Source organism: Eulemur rufifrons, chromosome 5 (assembly GCF_041146395.1).
Source record: "Eulemur rufifrons isolate Redbay chromosome 5, OSU_ERuf_1, whole genome shotgun sequence".
In the NCBI taxonomy this organism is placed as follows: domain Eukaryota; kingdom Metazoa; phylum Chordata; class Mammalia; order Primates; family Lemuridae; genus Eulemur; species Eulemur rufifrons.
The window spans coordinates 37,982,339-38,008,047 of NC_090987.1; the positions used below are offsets into that span (position 1 = coordinate 37,982,339).

General features: G+C 37.1%; 1 protein-coding gene and 1 non-coding gene across 3 annotated transcripts in view; one reads left to right on the forward strand and one right to left on the reverse strand.

Annotated features, from left to right (window-relative positions):
• Nucleotides 1–25,709, reverse strand: part of TAF4B (TATA-box binding protein associated factor 4b) — a 115,764-nt gene that overhangs the window by 84,031 nt on the left and 6,024 nt on the right. For both annotated transcript variants that reach the window (XM_069468165.1, XM_069468164.1), the window contains exons 2-6: nt 18,473–18,618; nt 17,608–17,715; nt 10,305–10,466; nt 10,072–10,194; nt 6,617–6,706 (exon numbers count right to left, since the gene is read on the reverse strand). In XM_069468165.1, the coding sequence (XP_069324266.1) occupies nt 6,617–6,706; nt 10,072–10,194; nt 10,305–10,466; nt 17,608–17,715; nt 18,473–18,618 (629 nt within the window). The remainder of the gene's footprint in view (nt 1–6,616; nt 6,707–10,071; nt 10,195–10,304; nt 10,467–17,607; nt 17,716–18,472; nt 18,619–25,709) is intronic.
• On the forward strand, nt 14,241–14,342 carry LOC138383527 (U6 spliceosomal RNA). Its single transcript, XR_011233597.1, has one exon. It is a non-coding gene; the product is annotated as a U6 spliceosomal RNA (small nuclear RNA).

Below are 25,709 nucleotides of genomic sequence, written 5' to 3' on the forward strand. Positions count from 1 at the left end.
TTTAGTTATTTGGCTAATTTCTTTCTATTTTTAGTAGAGACGGGGTCTCGCTCTTGCTCAGGCTGGTCTCGAACTCTTGAGCTCAAGCAATCCTCCCACCTCGGCCTCCCAGAGTGCTAGGATTATAGGGGTGAGCCACCATGCCCGGCCTGTTAGACAGTCTTTACATCAAAATAAAACCAATATAAAGTAAATTTTAAGATCTGAAAGAATTTCCTTAATTGAGCTAGCATGTTTTCTGACTGGATTTTAAGTCAGTGTCTATCTTTGCATCGTGCTAGAAGAGAAAAGGCAGTTTAAACTAAAATCTAGTAGGTTCTACCTTTTGATCCACAAGGTTTTTGTTTGTTTTGTGTAAGAAGACAAGACACAAAAGTGGATAAATGGTAGCTTATCTTCATGGGTGATGGAAGACTGCCTTGCTGTGACATTTAAATTCAGTCAGATTGCCTAGTAAAAGCTAGAAACAATGGAAAGGCTCACAAAACAAAAAATGAAAAATAAAACCACAGTCCCTACTTAAGAAGCAAATAACTATTGCTCCATTCCTTTACTTTATAAAAAGACATTCCTGTCTGAAGGAATTTCCACAAAGTATATATAAAAAGGTAACAAAATAAAGTAAAACACCAAAAATCCCTCAATCTTTTTTTAAAATTTCAAAATGGCAGAATACAACATGAATAAACGATTTAAGTAAGATTACACAGAAAATGTAATGAGGGGATTCTTAGAACATAATTGGAAATGTTAAAGAGACAAACAATGCAAGTGTATATCTGAATTCTCTCTTGCTCACCTGGCCAGGGTTAAGCTTAAATGTTGAATCTCTCTCATCCCTATGCAACATCCAACCCCCAAAGCTCTCAAGGATGAGGGAAAAAAATTCTTAAGAAAAACGCATAAGGATAGATGCCTATGAGGCACCAAAAAAAAAAAAAAAAAAGGATAGATGCCTAGAAAACAGATACAAACTGCAAATACCTCATGGTGATATTTGGTAACTTAAAGGTAGTGTTATCCAGTGAGTTAAACAGCCTAAATTCTGCACCTATGAGTTTGATCAAAAGTTAGTTGATTTAGGTAGAGCATGGAGGCGCATGCTTATAATCCCAGCATTTTGGGGACAGAAGTGGAAGGATCGCTTGAACCCAAGAGTGCTACGTAAGCTAAGCACTTCATTGTGGTAAGCTAAGATCACAGCACTGTACTCTGGCCTGGGCAACAGAGCAATACCCTGACTCACTAAAAAAAAAAAAAAAAAAAAAAAAGGAAAAAAAGAAAGCAAAAAAAAATTTAGTCAATTTAAAGTGGTTTTCTCTTTTGTAAAATGGACAATACTACAATATAAATATTGTCTAGCACCTATTCTCAAAAAGCTAACATGAAAATTAAGTGTAAATAATGCAAATTAAATATAAAGTGCTTAGCAATGCATCTGAGAATTAGTGGTTACTAACTTTCATCCCGTACTGTGCACTGTACCTAATGAGTAAAAAACAGATAAACTCACGAGAATTGTCATTGCGATATACAACACCTATATAGTTCATAGAACCTTTGGACTGAAAGGGACCCAAGAAAGAATTGTCTATAACTTCTCAATCAAGAGTATCATCCAGAAAAAGGGTGTGAGTCATTTCACAAAGTAGCCCATCACATTTCTAGACAAATCTATCCAATCCTAGCTATGGGGTTCTTCTAGAACTGCCGCCCCAAACCCCTGGGCCTTGGACTGGTGCCAGTCTGTGGTCTGTTAGGAACCAGGCCTCACAGTAGGAAGTGATCTGTATTTACAGCCACTCTGCACTGCTAGCATCACCACCTGAGCTCTGCCTCCCTCACAACCCCCACCACCTCAGTCTGTGGAAAAATCATATTCCATTAAACTGCTCCCTGGCGCCAAAAGGGTTGGAGTCCGCTGTTCTAGAACTACAAAGGTCAAATCTCTTTCATAGAGATGTGCTTAAACCATGTATATTAGATATTGTACTGATCCTTCAACGTTCCCTTCCCAAAACCAAATGTTCTCTAGCGAAAACATTCTCAGTATCTTTAGCCACACTTCACATCACATGATTTGCACCCTCCTAAGCAGCTTGCTCGCCCAGAGCCAGTGTCCACTATTCAAACATCCCTATGAAAATGTGGTGCCCCCATCCTCCTTCCCACTCTTCTTTTGAGGCAACAAAAGGAGTCTTTCATTATGAAGCCTCTTTTGTCTCCTCTATATGATTTACTACAAATTTTGTAAAGGTAATTCCTCATTCCACTGTATCAAAATTTATGAGATGAGTCTTTGGTTCACTATAAACCTAAATCTATAATGACTTTATAAATTTCAATTTGATTCCTTTTCAACTTCTGAATATCTAAAAGAAATACATTTCTTTCAGACAAACAAAACAAACTTTTGTTATCAAAGTTACTGTTCTCATCAAAATTCTATTTAAGTCAATAAACTAGAGAGAAAAATATGCCTAATATAAATTAATTTTAAAAAATAAAAGCCTGGCCAGGCGTAGTGGCTCACGCCTGTAATCCTAGTACTCTGGGAGGCCAAGGCGGGAGGATCGATCGAGGTCAGGAGTTCGAGACCAGCCTGAGCAAGAGCGAGACCCCCATCTCTACTAAAAATAGAAAGACATTATCTGGACAACTAAAAACATATATATAGAAAAAGAAAATTAGCTGGGCATGGTGGCACATGCCTGTAGTCCCAGCTACTCGAGAGGCTGAGGCAGTAGGATTGCTTGAGCCTAGGAGTTTGAGGTTACTGTGAGCTAGACGCCACGGCACTCTAGCCTGGGCGACAGAGTGAGACTCTGTCTCAAAAAAATTAATTAATTAATTAATTAATTAAAAGCTGGAGATGATTGAACTTAGTGAAGAAGGCACATTGAAAGCTGAGATAGTCTGAAAGTTAGGTGTCTTGTGCCAAAAAGTTAGTGAAGTTGTGAATGCAGAGAAAAAGTTCTTGAAGGAAATTAATGGTGCTACTCGAGTTAACACATAAATGATAAGATATGAAAAGGCCTTATTGCTGAAATGAAGAGAGTGAGTGGTCTGGATAGAGGATCAAAACAGCCACAACACTCCATTAAGCCAAAGCCTAATCCAGAGCAAGGCCCTAACTCTTTCCAATTCTATGAAGGCTGAGAGGTGAGGAAGCTGCAGAAGGAAAATCTGAAGCTAACAGAGAGGTTGGTTTATGAGGTTTAAGGAAAGAAGCCATCTCCATAACAACAACAACAAAAAAGTGCAAGGTGAAGCAGCAAGTGCTGATGCAGAAGTTGCAACAAGTTTCCAGAAGATCTAGTTAAGATCATGATGGGCCAGGTGAGTAGCTCTCGCCTATAATCCTAACACTCTGGGAGGCCAAGGCAGGAGGATTGCTTGAGCTCAGGAGTTAGAGACCACCAGCCTGAGCAAAAGTGAGAGCCTGTCTCCACAAAAAATAGAAAAATTAGTCAGGCATGGTGGCATGCACCTGTAGTCCCCAGGAGTTTGAGATTGCGGAGAGCTATGATGACACGACTGTACTCTAGCTGGGGAGACAGTGCAAGACCCTGTCTCAAATAAATAAATAAATAAATAAATCACTGATGAAGGTGGTTATACTAAACAACAGACTTTCAATGGAGACAAAATGGACTTATACGAGAAAAAGATGCCATCTAGGCATTTCAAAGCTTTCCAGAGAGAAATCAATGCCTGGCTTCAAAGCTTCAAAGGACTAGGCTGATTCTCTTGTTAGAAGCTAATACAGCTGGTGACTTGAAGTACAAGCCAACGTTCATTTACCATTTCAAAAATCCTAGGGCCTGTAAGAATTATGCAAAATCTATTCTGCCTGTGCTCTATAAATGTTAACAACAGAGCATGGATGACAGCACATCTATTTACAGCATGACAACAAATCTGTTTACAGAATGGTTTACTGAATATTTAAGCCCACTGTTGAGACCTATTGCTCAGAAAAAAAGATTCCTTTGAAACTATTACTGCTCAATGACAATGCACCTGGTCACTTAAGAGTTCTGATGGAGATACACAAAGAGAATAATGTTGTTTTCATGCCTAACATAACATCCATTCTGCAGCCCATGGATCAAAGAGTAATATAAATTTTCTTTTCTTACCATATTTTTTTTATTCTTATTTACTTGGGTTAAGACTTGTCCAATAAAATCCGTATAGATAACATTTCAAGAGCGATACCCTGTTGGTTTTGACTGGATATTCATATAAACTTTTTAAAGAGATGAGTGATAGAGCTAACCCTTATCTGTAAGTTTTGAATTTATATTGTTTCATCCCATGTACAAAACCATTTTTTCCTACAAATAGTTTGTTTTTGTTTTGAAAAAAAAAAAAAAAAGACTTGTCCAATAAATTTTTAAGTCTTTTCTTTTTTAATTTTTCATTAAAAAAAAAAATTTGGAGACAGTCTCACTCTGTTGCCTGAGCTACAATGCCGTGGCGTCAGCCTAGCTCACAGCAACCTCAAACTCCTGGGCTTCAGTGATCCTTCTAGAAGCCTCAGTCTCCCGAGTAGCTGGGACTACAGAGGCATGCGCCACCATGCCTGGCTAATTTTTTCTATATATTTTTAGTTGTTCGGTTAATTTCTTTTTTTTTTTTTTTTTTTTTTTTTTAAGACAGAGTCTCACTCTGTTGCCCAGGCTAGAGTGAGTGCCGTGGCGTCAGCCTAGCTCACAGCAACCTCAAACTCCTGAGCTCAAGTGATCCTCCTGTCTCAGCCTCCCGAGTAGCTGGGACTACAGGCATGTGCCACCATGCCCGGCTAATTTTTTTTTCTATATATATTTTTAGCTGTCCATATAATTTCTTTCTATTTTTAGTAGAGGTGGGGTCTCGCTCTTGCTCAGGCTGGTCTCGAACTCCTGAGCTCAAATGATCCGCCCACCTCAGCCTCCCAGAGTGCTAGGATTACAGGTGTGAGCCACCGCGCCCGGCCAATTTCTTTCTACTTTTTAGTACAGACAGGGTCTCGCTCTTGCTCAGGCTGGTCTCGAACTCCTGATCTCGAGCGATCCTCCCGCCGCGGCCTCCCAGAGTGCTAGGATTACAGGCGTGAGCAACCATGCCCGGCGGGCCAAATTTTTAAGTCTTATGATTTAAGAAAAACATTTTATAAGGCTATAGCTGCCATAAATAGTGATTCCTATGATGGATCTGGGCATAGCAAGCTAAAAATCACCTAGAAAGGATTTGCCATTCTGGACGCCATTAAGAACATTTGTGACCTGTGGGAGGAGGTCAAAATGTCAACATTATCAGGAATTTGGAAATTTAGTACAACCCTCATGGATGACTTGGAGGGGTTCAAGACTTCAGTGGAGGTCAGGAAAAGTAGCTTACACCTGTAGTCCCAGCATTTTGGGAGGCCAAGGTGGGAGGATTGCTTGAGGCCAGGAGTTCAAGACCAGCCTGGGCAACATAGCAAGACTCTGATCTCAAAAAAAATAAAATTAGAAAAATTTAGCTGGGGACGATGGCGTGCTCCTATAGTTCCAGCTACTTAGGAGGCTGAGGTAGGAGGATCGTTTGAGCCTACAGTAAGCCATAATCATACTACCACATTCCAGCCTGGGCAACAGAGTGAGACCCTGTCTTTAAAAAAATAAAAAAAGAAAAAGAAGCAAAGTGGTGGAAATAACAAGAGAACTAGAATTAGAAGTGGAGCCTAAAGATGTAACTGAATTACTATAATCTCATGATCAAACTTTCACAGATGAGGAGTTGCTTCTTATGGATAAAAGAAAGTTATTTCTTGAGATGGAATCTCCTCCTAGTGAAGATGCTATGAGCATTATTGAAATGACAACAAAGGACTTAGAATATTACATAAACTTAATTGATCTAGCAGTGGCAGGGTTTGAGAGGATTGACTCCAATTTTGAAAAAAGTTCTACCGTGGCTAAAATGCTATCAACTAGCATTACACGCTACAGAGAAATCTTTTGTCAATGAAAGAGTCAATGGATGTGGCAAACTTCATTGTCTTATCTTAAGAAATTGCCACAGCCACCCCAACCTTCAGCAACCACTACCCTGGTCAGTCAGCAGCCTGAAACACTGAGGCAAGATCCTCTACCATCAAAATAATTACTAGAGGTTCAGATCATCATTAGCATTTTTTAGCAATAAAGTATTTTTAATTAAGGTATGTACTTTTTTTTAAGATATAATGCTGTTATACACTTAATAGACTACAGTATAGTATAAACATAACTTTTACATGCACTGGGAAACCAAAAAATACATATAATTCACTTTATTGAGATACTAGCTTTATTATGTTGGTCTGGAACCAAACCTGTAATATCTCTGTGGTATGCCTGTATATTCCTGTACAAGCATGAAACAACAAAATCATTAGGTTATGTTCATAAATAAGATGTTACTTCTGTTTTTTCCAAAGTGTTCAAATGAAAAGAATACTATGAATGTGCTTTATAGCTTACAAAAGCACTGAGGTTTCTCCTATACTGTTAGTATCTTCACATTATCATATTGAAATACTTAAGTTTTAAATTATTTTACAGTATTCTAACCCAAACTATTTCTTCTAAGTAACATATAATTCTACCTTAAGGAAAGGAACTAGGTGAGGTTGAGGTGAAGACTTCAGTTCAACGTATAGTTTCCTAGTAAATTCTTCTGCTTCGATTTTTGCATCCTGAGGAATGAAGGGAAAAAAATTTTTTTAGGTCTACATATACTTTAAAAGGGGCAAAGTATATAATTCATGATTGTAGACACAGAAAGCTTTTACAAGTAGTAAAGTCCATCATTAAATAGACATTTTTTAATGTCACCTATGAAATGAGTAAACATAAATAACAGAGATGTTTATTCATAGAGAATACAATAAAGGGATGATTTTTTTTAAATCCAATAAGCAAAATGAGAGAAGAGATGAGTGGCAGAATAATGCTACATTATTATAGTTTGTTAAGAACAATTAAGAAGTGCATGGTTCTTGGTTGGTCTGAGCGCAGTGGTGTTTACAATTAATTGATCACAACCAGTTACAGATTCCTTTGTTCCTTCTCCACTCCCACTGCTTCACTTGATTGCCCTTAATAAATTAATTAATTAATTAATTAAAATAAAGAAGTGAAGACATAGGAGTCTTAGGGTAAGAAATAGGAAATTATTTGGCTTGGGAGCCTTGGGATTTTGGTTTCTGTTTTTGTTTTTTTGTTGTTGTTGTTGTTGTTGTTTTTTAATTTTTAAGTTACTTTAACCAGGCCAAGATTGTATTTTTAGAATGGGCCGGGGGGTGGTGGCTCACGCCTATAATCCTAGTGCTCTGGGAGGTCGAGGCAGGTGCATTGTTTGAGCTCAGGAGTTTGAGACCAGCCTGAGCAAGAATGAGACCTTGTCTCTACTAAAAATAGAAAGAAATTAGCTGGACAACTAAAAATATATAGAAAAAGTTAGCCGGGCATGGTGGCGCATGCCTGTAGTCCCAGCTACTTGGGAGGCTGAGGCAGCAAGATCGCTTGAGCCCAGGATTTTGAGGTTGCTGTGAGCTAGGCTAATGCCACGGCACTCTAGCCTGGGCAACAGAGTGAGACTCTGTCTCAAAAAAAAAAAAAAAAAAAAATATTGTATGTAACAAATGGCAACCACACATAAAACATTTCTGCTGAGACCCAAGTAAGGTGATTAAGAAAAAGCACTGAATCAATGACTGAACAAGCTGCTTTATTCATTTTCACTTGAAAGAATGATAAGGCAATTGTGGTTATTTAGACTTGAGTATTTGGTCAACATTTCCTCAAAAACAAATAAACTAAGCCTGTTATGGTAATGAAAACAGCCAATTGTATTTGTTGCTAATGATTAAAATTAAAGCTCTCAGTCAGGCAAGGTGGCTCACGCCTGTAATCCTGACACTCTGGGAGGCCGAGGAGGGAGGATTGCTTGAGCTCAGGAGTTCAAGACCAGCCTGAGCAAGACCCTGTCTCTACTAAAAACAGAAAAATTAGCCAGGCATCATGGTGAGTGCCTGTAGTCTCAGCTACTTAAGAGGCTGAGACAAGTGGATCACTTGAGCCCAGGAGTTTGAGGTTGCAGTGAGCTACAATGACAGCACTACACTCTACCCAGGGTTACTGAGGAGACTCTGTCTCAAAAAAAGAAGAAAGAAAAAGAAAAAGGCTATCAAGCCAAAATTAGAATTTTGGATAATTTATAACCACTATTCTGAGTTTGATAGCTTCCCAGTACTTAAAAGCATTTTCTAATAAGATTATTGGTGAAATTAATGAGCATGTTATTTTAATATCTTAAATAACAGATCTGGAAAGATTTGGAAGATCTGCATAACTCAGTGAACCAATATTTTCCAAATGACCAATGCATGCCATTATAAAAATGGATAAAAGATTCATTCAGAGTGCAAGATAAACCAGTAGACTCTCAAGAATATCCATAATAATCTGTAGAAAAACTATTAAAATACTCACCATTCCAACCACTTCTCTGATATTCTCCAAATACTTCCCCCAAAATAACACATTACAAAACAGATTAAATGCAGAAGGAGACATAAGAATCCAGCCATTTTCTAGTAAGTCAGACAGTAAAGAGATTCGCAAAAAAGTAAAGCAATCAATTCCACTCTTCTTATTGTTGCTGTTTGGGAAACCATAGTTTTAGTTTAAGTATTTATGTTAACATGTAATGGGTTTATTGTTATTTTTAAATAACTAAAAATTTATCAGTTTTAATTTCAACCCCATGAAAACAAAATGCCTTGGGGAGTCCTCAGTTTTTAAGAATATAAAGGAGGTGGGCATGGTGGCTTACACCTATAACCCCAGCACTTTGGGAGGCCAAGGCAGGAGGATCACTTCAGGTCAGGAGTTCAAGACCAGCCTGGGTAACATAGTGAGATCTCATCTCTACAAAAATTTTAAAACTTTTAAAAAATAAAAAAAAAGTCAAATTAAAAACTTGTTTAGGCAGGGTGAGGTGGCTCAAGCCTGTAATCTTAGCACCCTGGGAGTGCTAAGTGATCCTCCGATCACTTGAGGTCAGGAGTTAGAGACCAGCCTGAGCAAGAGCAAGACCCCCATCTCTACTAAAAATAGAAAGAAATTATATGGACATCTAAAAATATATATAGAAAAATTAGCTGGGCATGGTGGCGCATGCCTATAGTCCTAGCTACTTGGGAGGCTGAAGCAGTAGGATTGCTTATGCCCAAGAGTTTGAGGTTGCTGTGAGCTAGACTGACACCACGGCACTCTAGTCCAGACAGAGTGAGACTCTGTCTCAAAAAAAAAAAAAAAAAAAAAAAGAGAGAAAAAAAAAAGAAATTCTAACTATGATCAGGGAAATCTGTAGACTATAATAGTTAAAAAAAAATCTAAAATTACATTTGTTTCTTACATCCTGAGCTGTGTTAAGCATATATTTACTAACCTCCACCTTCACCCTCTTTAGTGTATCTAATTATTTTACCTGAAAAAGGATATAAGAAACCAAGGAAATTTGATCGCTAAAAGTCACAGCATGTTGGCATTTCTGGAAACCTCAAAGATCATCATGTTTATTCTTCTTGTCTTGGAGATGAGGAAAGTAAGGCCTAAGAAGGTTACCTAACTTCTAAAGGTCCCAAAGCTTGGCTTGAATTTCATTATTTGTTGATAGCCTGGGCTTTCTGACATTCTGTAATTCTAATAACAATTTCCTATTTATTGACCCAATCAATAGTCAACCTTCTCTCCAAGGCCCTTTTTAGGCTAAAGGAAACCGGACTGGTATACAGAAAATAATATGCAGTAAACCATCACATTGCGTACCTTAAATATATACTATAAAAAATAAAAAGTAAATTTTAAAAAAGAAATTAATAGGAAAGATTTACTTGTCTAAGATTTATAATCATTACAAAGCTCCCAAGAAGCAAAAACAAAGTTTATCAAGAAATATATTTAAAATAAATTTCATTGCAATATACATATTTCCCATTTAAAACATGTTCTATGAGTGCTTACAGAACTTACAAAATTTTATAGAATGACTTACCAAAAGTTGTTCCACCAGCTTCTTCACATTCTGCCCCATTTCTGGGGACTGTGATCCACTACATGCTAGTTTTATTAACATTGCAAGGAAGTTCTTACATTTCTTCACATTTTCTAGCATTGTCTACATATGGAAATATAAATGGAAACAAACACTCACAAATCTTAGTGAGGAAACAGAATTCAAGAAAATTTGTAAGGAACTGTATTTATGAGGTACAAGTGAGAACTTACTGGAGAAAGATCAGTCTGAGCAGGTACTGAGATCTCTGCTTTGAGACTGGGCTCATTTGAGGGGGTGGATACTGCTCCCAAACTTGAAGGCTTCAAGGTAGTTACAGTATTCGACGGCTTTACAGGAGTAACTGTGACAACACTGGCTGGCACAGCCGCAGACTGAAATTAAAAGTAATATATATTTAGATATGCATTCCTATGACACGTTAGTGGGTGCCTCATTTCACACTTATAAGACTACAAATTTATTTTGACATCTTTGTTTTGTGTTATACTCTACTAGTCTAAAGCAACATAACATATTTATAGGAACTGTAGGCTCTAGCAGATTTGGGTTTCATTTTCACCTGTCTACCTACTATTTTTTGCCACCTAGCAAGTGTTGATGACAGGCAAGTTACTTAATCCTGCTAATCCTCTGATTCCTGTCTGTAAAAAACAAGGATTAATGGTACCTACTGTCCTAGGGTTGTTCGTGAAAAACAGTGGCAAGCATATACATCCTCAAAAAATATTATTAATATATCTCTGAAAAGTATTTGAAATAGCAAGTCTTTATATGAAAATACAGAATATTCTTTTTCTTAATTATCAAGCAGAGCAATATACTGATTATCTTATATTCAGGTAAACTGCTTTTATGTAGACCATTAGAATAAGCATAAAGAATATTATAGGTGAGGCACGGTAGCTCACGCCTGTAATCCTAGCACTCTAGGAGGCCAAGGCGGGAGGATGATTTGAGGTGAGGAGTTCAAGCCCAGCATGAGCAAGAGCAAGACCCTGTCGCTACAAAAAAATAGAAAAATTAGCTGGACACAGTGGCATGCACCTATAGTCCCAGCTATGTGAGAGGCAAGGCAGGAGAGATCACTTAAGCCCAGGAGTGTGAGGTTACAGTTAGCCATGATCATGCCACTGCACTCTAGCCTGGGGAACAGAGTGAGACCCTGTCTCAAAAAAACAAACAACAAAGATTACAAAATGAGGTATCTTATTTTCACACTGAAAAAAATTTCAGTCTTTTCTTCCACCTTCTATCGAAATGAAGTGTGACTCTAGCACCATCTGCAGGATAAAAAAGCTTTATACAAGAAATCACAAGTTGGGTAATTTAGAAAGCCACACTGAGATAAAGCAACAATCTTATTTTAAAGACAAACACTAAAAGTTACAGGACACAAGAAAAGTTTGGGAGAACAGGGAAAGTGCAGTATTTACAATTCATACAGAAAACTGAACATCACACATCACTGTAATTTAAATGCTTGTGTTCTACAAGCATAAAGGCCAAGTTGCTATCACCTTCAAGAAAATTTCCCTCTGTAATAGTCAAGATAGATAAATTTGAATGTACACTGAAATTTCCCACTTTACAAAGACTAGAACATATATATTATGCAAGAATGTTTTGAGGGTAAAAGTGGGAAGAAAAGAAAAAAGGGACTGAGGAGAAGGGTGGGATAGATGGTGACCCTAAGGTGGGTTTGGAGTATATGGGCCTTCATTTTACTATTATTTTTCTCAACTTATATGTGTACATATTACATATAATCTTGTTTGTATGTACTAAATATATTTCATAATAAAAATGTATTATAATAAAAGTATTAGCTACCAATTGGTAACAAATTTGAAATGAAGATCAAAAGGATACATTTCTGGAAAAATATGAAATGACAAAATTGGCACAAGAAGATACAGAGACTGGAATAGACAAATTAAAGAAGCTAAACCAATAATCAAAGAGACCTCCCTCCCTCAAATCTCCAGGCTCAGATACTTTCCATGTGATTTTTCCTCACTTTTGCATAATTTCTGTCTTATAAAAGATGTTCAAAAAAAAAAAAAAAAAAAAGAGTAAGAAAAGCTGTCCAATTCACTTTGAGACAGTCTGTAACTTATATTTCAAATTGAATAAGAATATTAGAAGGAAAATCAATTAAAGGCTTGCTTGGAAAGAATTTTAATAAAATTTAAAATATACTGATTAATGATGAGGACGAGAACTAATGATGAAATGCTGAGCAAAAGAGGTAAAATTTAAAATTACACCTAATTTAGTACAATTTTATTAACTATAGATACAGCCCCACAGGCAACAAAACAAAGTCTCCTTCCTTTTCAAAGCCTTAGTTCTACTCTCTAGAGACAATTGCCATGCAGTTTCTTCTGAATCCTTCCGCAGATTTTCTAATAAACATTTAGGTTTATATATAGCGAATCTACCTTATAATGAGCCATTATCTCTCTGTACTACTATATTAAGAAAGTATAATCTGGAATTTTAGCTAGTGAGAATGATTTACATTAAGGATTGATGGGGCAGATTCCTCAGGGGAACACTATTCTCCCTTGTGAAGCAAAATAAGATCCAGTGAAATGTGAGTTTAGGAAAAGCGGTCCTATTGTTTCTGAGTAGGAAAGAGAAGGAGCATTCTACTTTTCTTATCAATCTTTTATCCTGTTTCCAATACAAAAATCTGTCCTTCAAAGTGCTTTGTAACATACCTACTATCTGTATCTTACCAGATACATACACACCTTCCATGCCACTTCCACCCCTTTAGAGGTGGTAGACCTGGGTCTTACTCCATCTCTTTAATCCCATTTCAGTGTTGGATGGATCCTCTCAAACTCGATGGTAACTAACTGACTTTGACTTGATGTTCTAGACTAGCTGATGGTACTTCCATGCTTTGCAAGGCTGCATTGGTGCTGACTAGGCATGTCTTGGGGACAGGAGAGAAAAGGGCTGGAGTATATGTGAAATAAATGGGTGAAAATCATACACAGAGCCAGGAAAATGAATTGCATGCAAATTTAGCAGATGAAACTGGATTTCAAGGAGGGTCATTTTCTGTACCTGTCTAAAAGAGTAATCACTTAGGTCCCTTTTTATTTAATTAGAAATAAGAATTCTAAATCAAATCATTTGCACATTAGATTCCAATATAACAATAGGCCAAACTCCACCTTCATCATGAAATACAACATAAAAGTGAACTTAAAGATTTCAAATGAGTTCTTGTTTTATATTTACCAGACTGAGTTATGTTCCAAGTTGTTTTAAGCAAGTATCAATATCTACTAGTAGGAAAATATTTTCAAAATTTCTTAATACACACAGGTGCCTTTATAGTCAAACAATCAAGTACAAGGAGTTTTATCTTCACTCATTTCTGAGTTCTAGCTCCTTAATTGCAAGAAGTGCCTAAAACTGAGATGTTTTTTTACCCCTCAAAGGGGACAGATATTAACTTCATTCTTTGATAATTTCTATTGCTCTAGACTACCACTGAGGAGCAACCCAGTTTAAAATACGCCTCAGTCACTGGGTGTGGTGGCATAAGCCTGTAGTCTCACCTTCTCAGGGGGCTGAGATGGGAGGATCACTCAAGACCAGGAGTTTGAGGCTACAATGAGCTATGATCCTACCACTGCACTGCAGCCTAGGCAACAGAGACCCCACCTCAAAAGGAAAAAAACACATCAATCTAAATCATGAAAAACAGTCCACACAGAAATATCAGTGATACACAAATATATGGAAAAATAATCCAAGGAAAAAACTACGCAACCCGGATATACCATTTTAGAACTATGTGTACTAAATCTTTTTGATATAGAAATATGCAACTTCTTTATTAATATATTAAATAACAAGATTGGTAGTAAAGCTAATAACTACTGTAATTCCAATATAGTAATTAGCATGAGTAACATTTCAAGATAACTATAACATGAGGAAATATAAAAATATCAATGATTTCTATTGTGACAGATATATATATATGATGTAGTACTTCTTGGTTCCATGGTTTGGAGCCTACATTCACAGCTGAAAGAAATTCTAAGTTTTAGTTTGAGCTTAGTAAAGATTTCCTCCCTCATCTGAATTCACAGACTCCAGGTTAAGAATTCCTCATTTTTGCTCGCTTCGGCAGCACATATACAATTGGAATGATACAGAGGAAATTAGCATGGCCCCTGAGCAAGGATGACACACAAATTTGTGACATGTTCCATATTAAAAAAAAAAAAAAAAAAAAAACTCCTGGTTGTCCCTTTTATAAAAACAACAAATATAATTAGTGTTCATCAACTGTGGTTACTAACTAAATGAAAGCAAGCTTTCACTTTCTAGAGCTATTAAGACTTCAACGAATATTCAGAGAGCACAGAAATAGAGCTGTGGCTGCAGCTGGCAAGGGAAAGATAAAGCCCATGGATGTGGAGAATCTTTGAAACACTCTGAGATGTCCAAGAAATTCACTTTACCACTAAACTGGCTCCCAGAAGGACCCTAAAGAAGGATGAGTGGAGTGGAGTTCCTTCAGTTATCCCAGTACAACGTAAATTGCTGTGTCCTGAAAACCCATAATGTACAAACAGCAATCTTAAGCATCCAAGATCACATTGCTAAGTATGTTCTCTCTGTAATATACTTTTTTAACCCGTGGTATTAGATATGTGCAACATCTTTAACAAATACAACCAATGAAAAAACTGATATACTCAAAGCATTGCTGGTCTAAATGGTTAAACCCCTTTATAAAACAAGATGATGGTAGATATTAACAGGCCTAAATCCATACTCTTTGCCCCAATAATCTCCTTAGAATTTATCCTAAGGAAAAAAAAACTTACAAGTTTGAGATAGTCAGTACAGAGGTCATTAAGAACAGAGTTCTCAAAGTCAAATAAAGAAACCTAAGCTCAAATACCTATTTTGCCACATAATAGCAAGTTTCTTAATCTCTCCAAACCTATTTTCACATATAAAGTGGAAACAATACTTCCTTATAGGCTGTGCATGGTGGCTCATACCTATAACCCTAGCACTCTGGGAGGCCAAGCAAGGTGGGAGAATTCCTTGAGCTCAGGAGTTCAAGATCAGCTTGAGGAAGAGAGAGACCCCATCTCTACTAAAAATAGAAAAATTAGCCAGGTGTGGTGGTGTGCACCTATAGTTCCAGCAACTTGGGAGGCTGAGGCAAGAGGATTGCTTAAGCCCAGGAGTTTGAGATTGCAGTGAGCTATGATGACGCCCCACCACTGTACTCTACCCAGGCTGACAGAGTGAGACTCTGTCATATAGACTAAAATAAAATAAAATATAAAATAAAATAAAATACTTCCTCATAGAGTAGTTACAAGGATGAAATGAGATGATGGATGTAAGGCCCCTAAAAAAATGTCAAGCACATTAAGTGCTCAATAAATGGTAGACATTATTAGAAAACATTATGTCTAAAATCAGATTTATTTCTCATCTGTGAGCTAACTTAATCTGCTAGAGGAAAAGAATATGAGCAGTATGGTTAAATAAATTTTGGAATACCAAAAGAGGTCTGATCTACTACCATAATTCTAAAGAGCATGCTTCAAGACACATCCTCTTGGCCGGGCGCGGTGGCTCACGCCTGTAATCCTAGCACTCTGGGAGGCCGAGGCGGGTGGATTGCTCAAGGTCAGGAGTTCGAGACCAGCCTGAGCGAGACCCCGTCTCTACTAAAAATAGAAAGACATTATATGGACACCTAAAAATCTATATAGAAAAAATTAGCCGGGCATAGTGGCGCATGCCTGTAGTCCCAGCTACTCGGGAGGCTGAGGCAGTAGGATCGCTTAAGCCCAGGAGTTTGAGGTTGCTGTGAGCTAAGCTGACGCCACGGCACTCACTCTAGCCTGGGCAACAGAGTGAGACTCTGTCTCAACAAAAAAAAAAAAAAAAAAAAAAAAAAGACACATCCTCTTTATGGTAAAGGAAGGGCAACAGTAGTCTCGGGACCACAGGATCTACTGGTTGTATCACACATGGCATGAATTAGAAGTTGCTGGCCTGGTAAAGTATTAGAACAGCCTGCAGAAGGGATGAGTAAAGTGCAAACTCAGAGGCAATACTCTATAAGGATGGGATGCCATCCTTTAAGACTCAGTATATCGAACCAAATCAAAAACTTCTATATGATACTATGTCCCCAATTGGACCAAAACACAGATCAAAGAATCAAGGAAAAGCATGGGTGGCCCCACATACCATCACTCCCAAAGACTCACTGGGAAACTCTGTGCTTCCCGTTTCTGCCTACAGGGAATACACTTCCATCAAACCACAGTGTCTATTAAACTAGACACTACAGTTGCCACCTGGGCATTTCTGGTTCCTTATGTCCAGGGACCAGCAGCAAGGAGAGCAGTCATTATGTTGGGAGGCATAATTGATGCTGATTATCTGGAGGAGGTAGGGTTGCTATTATACAATGGAAGCAAAGAGGAACGAATATGTGTGGTAAATCCAGGTGATTCATTTAAATGCCCCCTAGTACTTCCTTGCCCAATTGTGATGATAAATGGACAAGTGGAGCAACCCTGGCCTCAAAAAAGCATGGTGATCAGGATCTCAGCTCTCTCAGGGATAAGGGTCTGGTCATGTTACCAGTTAAGCTACCAAGACCAGTATAGTTGGTAGTTGAGGGTAAAGTGAATTTAGAATGGATAGTGGAAGAAGGAGATGATTAGTATCAGCTGCAACTTGAGACCAGCTGTAGCAATGGGGACTGTAGTTCATCCTATTAACCTCCTCTTCATTGTTTCCCCAAGGAAGAAACCCATTAGAATCCCAGAACAGGGATCTTCAACATGTATGAGGAAGTAGAATCAAGTGACGCAAGGAGTAGACTGTGAACCACCACAAGGAGAGATTTGGATTGTCCTAGCTAGCTACTAGGAATGCTATTAAGACAGCCTCCAATTGTCAGTTTCATCAGGTTTCCTTCAGCTGCAGAGAATCACCTCACCCCAAAGTATAACTTTCCCGGGAGAGTCCATATCCAGTGACTGATCTCAGAGTGGAACTCGGGCCCAATCGACCCCCTGGCCCACAGTGGGACAATGCTGACAAACCATGTATGCTCCAGAGTTCTCTACCATGTCGGTCGAGGCTTTATTTGACCTGCATATGGTTCAAATGCCTACTCTTTCCCTTCCACAGACACTGATCCCCAAATATCTCATACACCAAGTTTTATTTCAGCACTGCAACACATGGCTGTTACATGGATTAGTATTAATGTAAAACATTTAAGTAAAACTGAGATTCCAAGAATATATACCGTATTTATCTTGTTTCCCATACCTCCAACAGTTCCCAATTTGACAAGGGATATCATATATCACTGAATTGCTGTCTTCAATGTCCCACAGTCAGCAACTTATACATCTGGCAGGAAATAGCTAAATAATAAATAAAGATGAGAGAATAACCAGTGCACAATGGCTTCAAGTCACAACTTACTTGTACTGAGGAAGGCTTCGCAACAGTGGTTACCACGGTAGTTCCTATTTGTGCCAATTTTTTAACAGGTGTCACTGCCACTTTCTTGATTGATTGTGAGCTAGAATTCTTGGGGGTGAAGAGGTGAGCAAGATAACATAAAGTCATTGATGTCAGTAATTTAAAATCAGTCAGTACTATGGTGAACACCAGAACACTTTACCATAGCAAACCTACTTGTTATAACTGGCTTTATATTAATAATAACCTTATGGGTTTTACGCACATTCTATACTATAAACCTAACCGGTCAATGGACCAGTTAACACTTATTTCCTATTTCTAAGGAGGCAACTGATTCAATAAACACCTCATTTATCTGCAATTTCAAACTAAGTAAATGTTATAGTATTCAGCATTAAAATCTTGACTCTTTGGTTCATACAGAAAATATATAGATTCTTATTTAATATTTAATTATAAACCTATATTCTCAACCCACAGCAGTTAGATAAACCAAACAAGAAAGGGAAGGAGCAGCTATTACTGATACGGTAATTGATATAGTAATAGAGAAAATGACTGGTTAAGAACCTAGAATCAAATTAGGAGAGCACAAAAATGAAAAAAAAAACTGGCCCTTTGAACATTCTTTTGAGAACTATAAAATCTTTGAATATGAGGACAGAATTTTCATTATTTTAGCAATTATCAAAGGACAAAATAAAAAATCTTGATTAAATTAACATGTTCCCCAAAAGGTAGTGGATTTAAAAAATTGAACAGAATCACCTCTTAATTTTTCCTGGCAAACACATACGCATTTATATGAAGATAATAGCTGGGAAACAGGAAGGAAGATGAAAAAAGCTTTAAGGTATATTACCGGCACGGTACAGATTTTGAGTGTTTGAGTATTCGTTGGTACTGCTGGCCTTGCAGTTATGTTACTTGTGGTCTCAGCTCTTGTTGTGGCTTGCTGAGGAGATACCAGCATCAACTGACCACTATTACTTCTGATCAAAACTGTTCCTATAGTTAAAAGAGAAAAAAAAACAACTGTGACCTCTGAACTAATAAAGCATAATCATCACATATTTTCTTCTCCCATTTCTTTCAAAACTGTAAAATGCTCTGAATAAGTGATTAGTACATACTGAAGTTCATGTCTGCTAATTATTATATGTAAGATGGAAAAATTTTTCACTCAAAGCTATTTAAAATATTAAAAATCTAAGTATATGGTGAAATACTCCTGAAGAACTCAAAATACTTTTCCTTCATGACATCAAAACTATTTATAAAGCTACAATAATTCCTGTAGTCCCAGCTACTCGGGAGGCTGAGGCAGAAGGATTGCTTGAGCCCAGGAGTTTGAGGTTGCTGTGAGCTAAGCTGACGCCACGGAACTCTAGCCTGGGCAACAGAGTGAGACTGTCTCCAAAAAAAAAAGCTACAATAATTAAGATGGTGTGGTAACAAGAATACATAACCTGACTAATGTAATAGAATTGACAACCCCAAAATAGACTCATGTGGATATGTCATATCAAATTTTCCTAAAAGGCGCTACAGATTTATGAAGGATAGACTATTCAATAAACAGGGCTGTGTCAATTAACCATCTATATGGAAAAGATGAAATTTGAAAAAGAAAAAAATGTACAAATATTTCCTGAAAAATTCAAGTCCTTTTAAATTATCAGGGTCAGAGAGGCATTAAAATGAGAGGAATTATCATGTCCTACTCCCCACAACCGCCACTAGCTACGTATACATAATCATCTCTTGAAAATGCTTGCTGGAGCTCTGACTTGGGGGGAAAGGCGGTACAGGAGCAACGTATGTAACCCGCAATTCTGTATCCCCCATAATAAGATGAAATTAAAAAAAAAAATATATTGAAATGTTTTTTTAAATGAGGATTTCCAAAAGAAATACAGTCCAATTTGAAGGAGATAATTACAATAAGTAGTTGATTAATAGTGTGGATTGGGCCTACGTATTAGAATGAAATTTTGACATTTATGGTGTCAAAAGGTAATTTCTCCTTGGCTTAAGCCTTACCATTCTTGATGTATACTATCCATATAGCTATATATAGTGGGATTACACTTTAGGGAGATTTTGGGATGATGTCTTGAAAACATTAAGAAGTTGTCTTTGTGTTTGAAAATCAAGAAAAACGTTATTCCAATTGGTTTATAGGAATCTATTTTCTGCAAGTGTCCCTTAGAAGCTACACAGGAGGCACCCATCATTGGTTAATGATATTTATTGGCTTCAATAAAAAAAAAACCTTAAAGAAAAAAAAAGAAAATGCTTGCTATTGCCACAAGTAGCTATAAATCATCCTAACAATGCCACACATTGGACACCCTAAACCACACCATACAGCTCAATGTATAACCAATCACTAATCAATGATATTTCTGTAAATCAATGAGCACTCCTGACAAAAAACTTTTTATCAGCTCACTCCTTGTCCCCTTTTGTGGCTTTAAAAACCTGCTTGTAATAAAAGCCAAACAGAGCACTCCTCAAGGCAACTTGGAAGTACGTCCCAGTCAGCTGTCCTCAACTTGACCCAAATAGAGAAGTTCAAGGGTAAGAGCACCCTTAAATACAGTGGAACAATTTAGAGAAGGCTTGTAGCTTCATGAGAGATACAAGCTAAACCGCAAGTCTACTATTACAGTTTACCAGAGAAAATCAGATAAAGAGAGAATTAAAAAGGGTCCTTCTGGAGTCAGAACAAACCTCAAACACTGGCCTCAAAAGCAACCCTTGTAAAGGAGGCCAGATTTAATTGGATCAGACTGTGGAGCAAGTGAGGCTCTAGGGCACTGTTGAAAACAACTGTTGAGAAAACATGCCAATCATTTCGCACTGAATGGATCCTAACAGCTGGGTATGATACCAGCAGAGGCAGATAGGTTAACAGAGAGATCCAGGAGACACTCAAAAAGAACCCTGCTAAAGGTGACAGCGCTCATGCCCACAGCTGTGCCCTCTGCAGAGCAACATCAGCAGCTTCTCATTATAGGGAGAATGGACTTCATTAAAATAGTTCAAGTATTTAAAAAAAAAAAAAAGCAGCAACATACCCAAGGGAATGGGGACCAGTATTTAGAGTTGCTACACTATATTACATAAAATATCCAGCTTTTAACAAATTATCACATGCAAAGGAACAAAAGCATTTCTTTTTCAAACAGAAACCACCTGTGAGGGGGAATAGATGCCAGACTTAGTAAACAAAGACTTCAGAATAACCATTTTAAATATGTTCAAAGGACAAAAGAAACCATACTTAAAGTAGTAAAGTATGATGATGATATCTCATCAAATAGAGAATATCACTGTAGAGAGATAGATATTATTTTAAAAAAAGAATTCTGTACTTAAAAAGTACAGTAACAAATAAATTCACCAGAAGGGCTCAACGGTATACTTGAACTGGCAAAAAAATAAAAAGTAAACTTGAAGATAGATCAATAGAAGTTATGTAATCCAAAAAATAGAAAGGAAAAAAAGAAGAAAAATAAACAGAGTCTCATAAACATGGGACACCAACAAGGGCAACAATATAGGTATAACATAATGTGAGTACCAAAGGGAAAGGAGGGAGGGAGGAGGGAGGCAGGGACAGAGAGGAGCAGAAAAAATATTCAGAGAAATAATGGCTGAACGCTTACCAAAGTTGATGGAAAACAATCTAGACATCAAAGCAGCTCAAAAAACTCCAAGTGTAAGTGCAGAGAGCCACATCAAGAAACATACTAGTGAAAATGTTCAAAAACAGTGGGCGTGGTGGCTCACAAGTGTAATCCTAGCAGTTTGGGAGGCCAAGACAGGAACATTGATTGAGGACAGGAGTTCGAGACTAGCCTGAGCAAGAGCAAGACCCCATCTCTACAAAATAATAGAAAAATCAGCCAGGTGTGGTGGCACATGTCTGTAGTTCCAGCTATTCAGGGGGCTCAGGCAGGAGGATAGTTCAAGCCTAGGAGTTTGAAGTTGCAGTGAGCTATGATGATGCCACTGCACTGTGTCTCAAAAAAAAAAAAAAAAGTTCAAAAACAGAAACAAGTGCTCGCTTCGGCAGCACATATACTAAAACAAAAAAATAGAAACAAAACACAGGCAAAATAAAGACATTCAAAATTTGAATACAAAATAAAGGCAAAGGCCGGGCGCGGTGGCTCACGCCTGTAATCCTAGCACTCTGGGAAGCTGAGGCGGGCGGATTGTTTAAGCTCAGGAGTTCGAGACCAGCCTGAGCAAGAGCGAGACCCCGTCTCTACTAAAAATAGAAAGAAATTATATGGACAGCTAAAAATATATATAGAGAAAAAATTAGCCAGGCATGGTGGCACATGCCTGTAGTCCTAGCTACTCGGGAGGCTGAGGCAGGAAGATTGCTTGTGCCCAGGAGTTTGAGGTTGCTGTGAGCTAGGCTGACACCACGGCACTCTAGCTCAGGCAACAGAGTGAGACTCTGTCTCAAAAAATAAATAAATAAATAAATAAAGGCAAAGATATTCAAAAGTAAAATAAACAAAAACTGAGAAGATTCATTGCTAACAGATACTCTCTTCTAGAAATACTTCAAGCTAAAAACTGGTGACTCCTGGCAGTAATCCAATTCACATGAAAAAACAAAGAGCACTGGTAAAGATAAGTATGTAATTTAACAATATAAATGCATATTACTTCTTTCTTCTCTTAACTGGTTTAAAAAAAAACAATTGTATACAACATACACACAACTGTATTTTTGGAAATATAACATAGAAATCTAATATTTTTGCAAATAAAAGCACAGAGGAGATGGAAGGGAGCAAAGCTGTATTGCACTAAGGAAATGACTTCAAATGGTAGCTAAAATCCATAGGAAGAAATGAAGAAAACACAGAAATGATAAATAAGAAGGTAATATTAATATAACAAATGCTATAAATATGTCCTAGCTCAGTTTCTTTAAAAGACACAAAGTTATATAAGATAATAACCATAAGAAGGTATTGTTGGGTTTGAAATATATCTGGATGTAATGTATAGAGCAATAGCAGGACACATGCACACACACAGGTAAGAGGAAAATGAGCTATATAAAAGAAAGGTTTCTTTATCTTGATGAATATAAACATGAAGTAGTTTCCAATAAGATTCATTGTAAGATCTAGAGCAACCAGTACAAAAAACACTTCAAAAAAGTTGAAAAATTACAAAGGAATTAAAATGTTACACTAAAAAATCTTCACTTAATGCAAAAGGAAGCCAGACAGAGTAGAGGAATAAAAAGTAAACACATAGAAAACAAAAGTAAGTGGCAGATCTAAGAAAACAAAAGTGGCCGATCTAAGTCCAACTATATTAACACCAAATGTGAATAGATTAAATAATCCAACCAAAAAGCAAAAAGTGTCAGACTGGGTAAAAAACAAAATTCAACTATATGTTGTCCACAGGAGGCACACATTAGATTGAAAGATACAAAAGAGTTGAAAGTAAAAAGAAAAGATATACAAACAGCAGTCATAGAAAGCTGGAGTAGTCATATGTACCATTATCAAGACAAAATAAAAATAGACTTTAAACAAAAAATGTTACGAGAGATAAAGAACATTTTATAATTATAAAGGGGCCAACAGATCAAGAAGATATAACATTTTAAACATATATATACACTACACAAGAGATCCTTAAATGTATGAAGCAAAAACTAATGTAAATGAAATAAAATAACTCAACAAGTACTTGGAGACTTCAATACCCCATTTTCAATTAAGAATACAACTAGGCAATAATATCAACAATGAAATCAAAGATGTGAAAAACACTATAAACCAACTAGATCTAATACCCATCTACAGAATACTTCGCCTAATAATAGCATTCTTCCTAAGTGTACATGAAACATTCTCCAAAATAGACCATATACTAAGTCACAGAACAAACCTCAACAACATTGTATTCCACACGGTGTTCTGCAGAGTTCTATGATGTGAAAGCCCTGTACACTTATTTTATTCAGCCTTTATGATACTTCTATGTAGAAGGTGTGAGCCATATTTTAGAGATAAGAAAACACTAAGAATGAGGTTAATAAACTTGCCCAAGATTTCCAAGCTATTAAGTGGTAGAGCTGAAATTCAAACCCAGGTCTGCTGACTCCAAGGCCAATGTTGTGTCCTATATTGCTATACTCCACTAATTTCCATAAAAGGCTAACCCTCCAAGCCCCTTATTATCTACAAACTTAATTAGCATATCACCTAGTCCACAGCAAGGGAAACTTTTCATGTTGGAAGGCCACATGAATTTAGCTGAAATCAAATTTAGATATACTTAAAAATGTACATTATTTTGTAAAAATCTAACTACTATGTACTTAGTAATTTCAAAAAATGAAAACTATTTGTCAATTTTAAAGTTAACCGACTTTTTAATGACTTTGTTGTGTCTGCTTTTTGTAGGAAAGCATTTGAATATTTTGTTGAAGCACGAAGGTCCCCAGTTTCAGCTGATCCTCTAGATGGGTACCAGTCATTTGTGACCTTAAGGACATCTTGATTTGGGTCAAGTAGGAGAATGTAGATTTGCAGCAATAAGTGGTTGAAAAGCATTAGAAAAGCATTTTTCAGGCATGTTGCTGAAGGCTACTGTATTTTTCCATATTTCAATTGGATCATTCTTAGCATAAAACAATTGACTTTAAAATGTTGAGAGCTCAATTTCATCTGTAGTTCTTTAGGTGCCTTGGTGATCTCAAGTAGGTGAGACTGAAATGCTAATTTGAGTGTGAAGTCATGATTCTCAAAGTCAGTGAAACTTTCATTGTATTCTCCAATTAGTAGGTCTGTAACAGGTGACTATTCTTCAAATTATTTACATATATCATCCTACTCATCAACAACCTTTGCTAACTGGGGAAAATGTTCATCTGAAATTTCCTTTTGAAGAAGTGTTTTGAAAAAAGAAAGTTTTTTTTTGAAATGCTTGGATTTTTTTGCCACATACTAAATATACTTAGTTTTACCTTGCAAAGAAATATTCAAGTCATTTTGATTGGACATATTACACAGAAATTCTACATTCCTATAGAAATCTTCTTTCAATAATTCACATTGCTTTATCTGTTTTTATAGAGACAAAATGTTGGCTAACACCTATCCCAGCAATAGCCAAAGCACTTTAGAATAATGTGGTAAATCCACGCTAAATACCTCATCATTCAACCTTAGAATATTATGAAACTGATGATGCTGTGTTGCATTTGCACAAACATAGTTAACAATACTTATAACTTGTTGCAAAGTGTCACTTAAAAATAGTAGCTTTAGGACAAAGATTTTGCTGATGCAAGATACAATGAAAAGAAATGAGAACATCTGGATCTGTTAATACTTTTTTTTTTAATCTCTGCAATAAACCCTTCATGTTTTCCTGTCATGGAAAGTGCACCATCTGTACATACACTAAATTTACCAACTTCACATTTATTTTGAAAGTTGTTGAAGATATCTATTTCCTGTGTTCTGTTCACTTCACAAGAGTGCCCAAAGCAAGTAATTCTTCATAGCAAAGAAATTATGACCTCAATGAAGTATAATACCTGCACTGAGTCAGTAGTATCAGCTGATTCATCCAAAGTTATTGAATAATATATATTTTCCTTTTCTTTTTTTTTTTTTTTTTTTGAGACAGAGTCTCACTTTGTTGCCCAGGCTAGAGTGAGTGCCGTGGCGTCAGCCTAGCTCACAGCAACCTCAAACTCCTGGGCTCAAGCGATCCTCCTGCCTCAGCCTCCCGAGTAGCTGGGACTACAGGCATGCACCACCATGCCCGGCTAATTTTTCTATATATATATATTTTTTTAGTTGTCCATATAATTTCTTTCTATTTTTAGTAGAGACGGGGTCTCGCTCTTGCTCAGGCTGGTCTCGAACTCCTGACCTTGAGCGATCCACCCGCCTCGGCCTCCCAGAGTGCTAGGATTACAGGCGTGAGCCACCGCGCCCGGCCTATTTTCCTTTTAAGTACTTCATGAAGTTGTTCTGTTAAGTTGAACAGTTATGGTTCTCCTTGAAAGAGGCAGTTGTCTGTACTTTGAAATG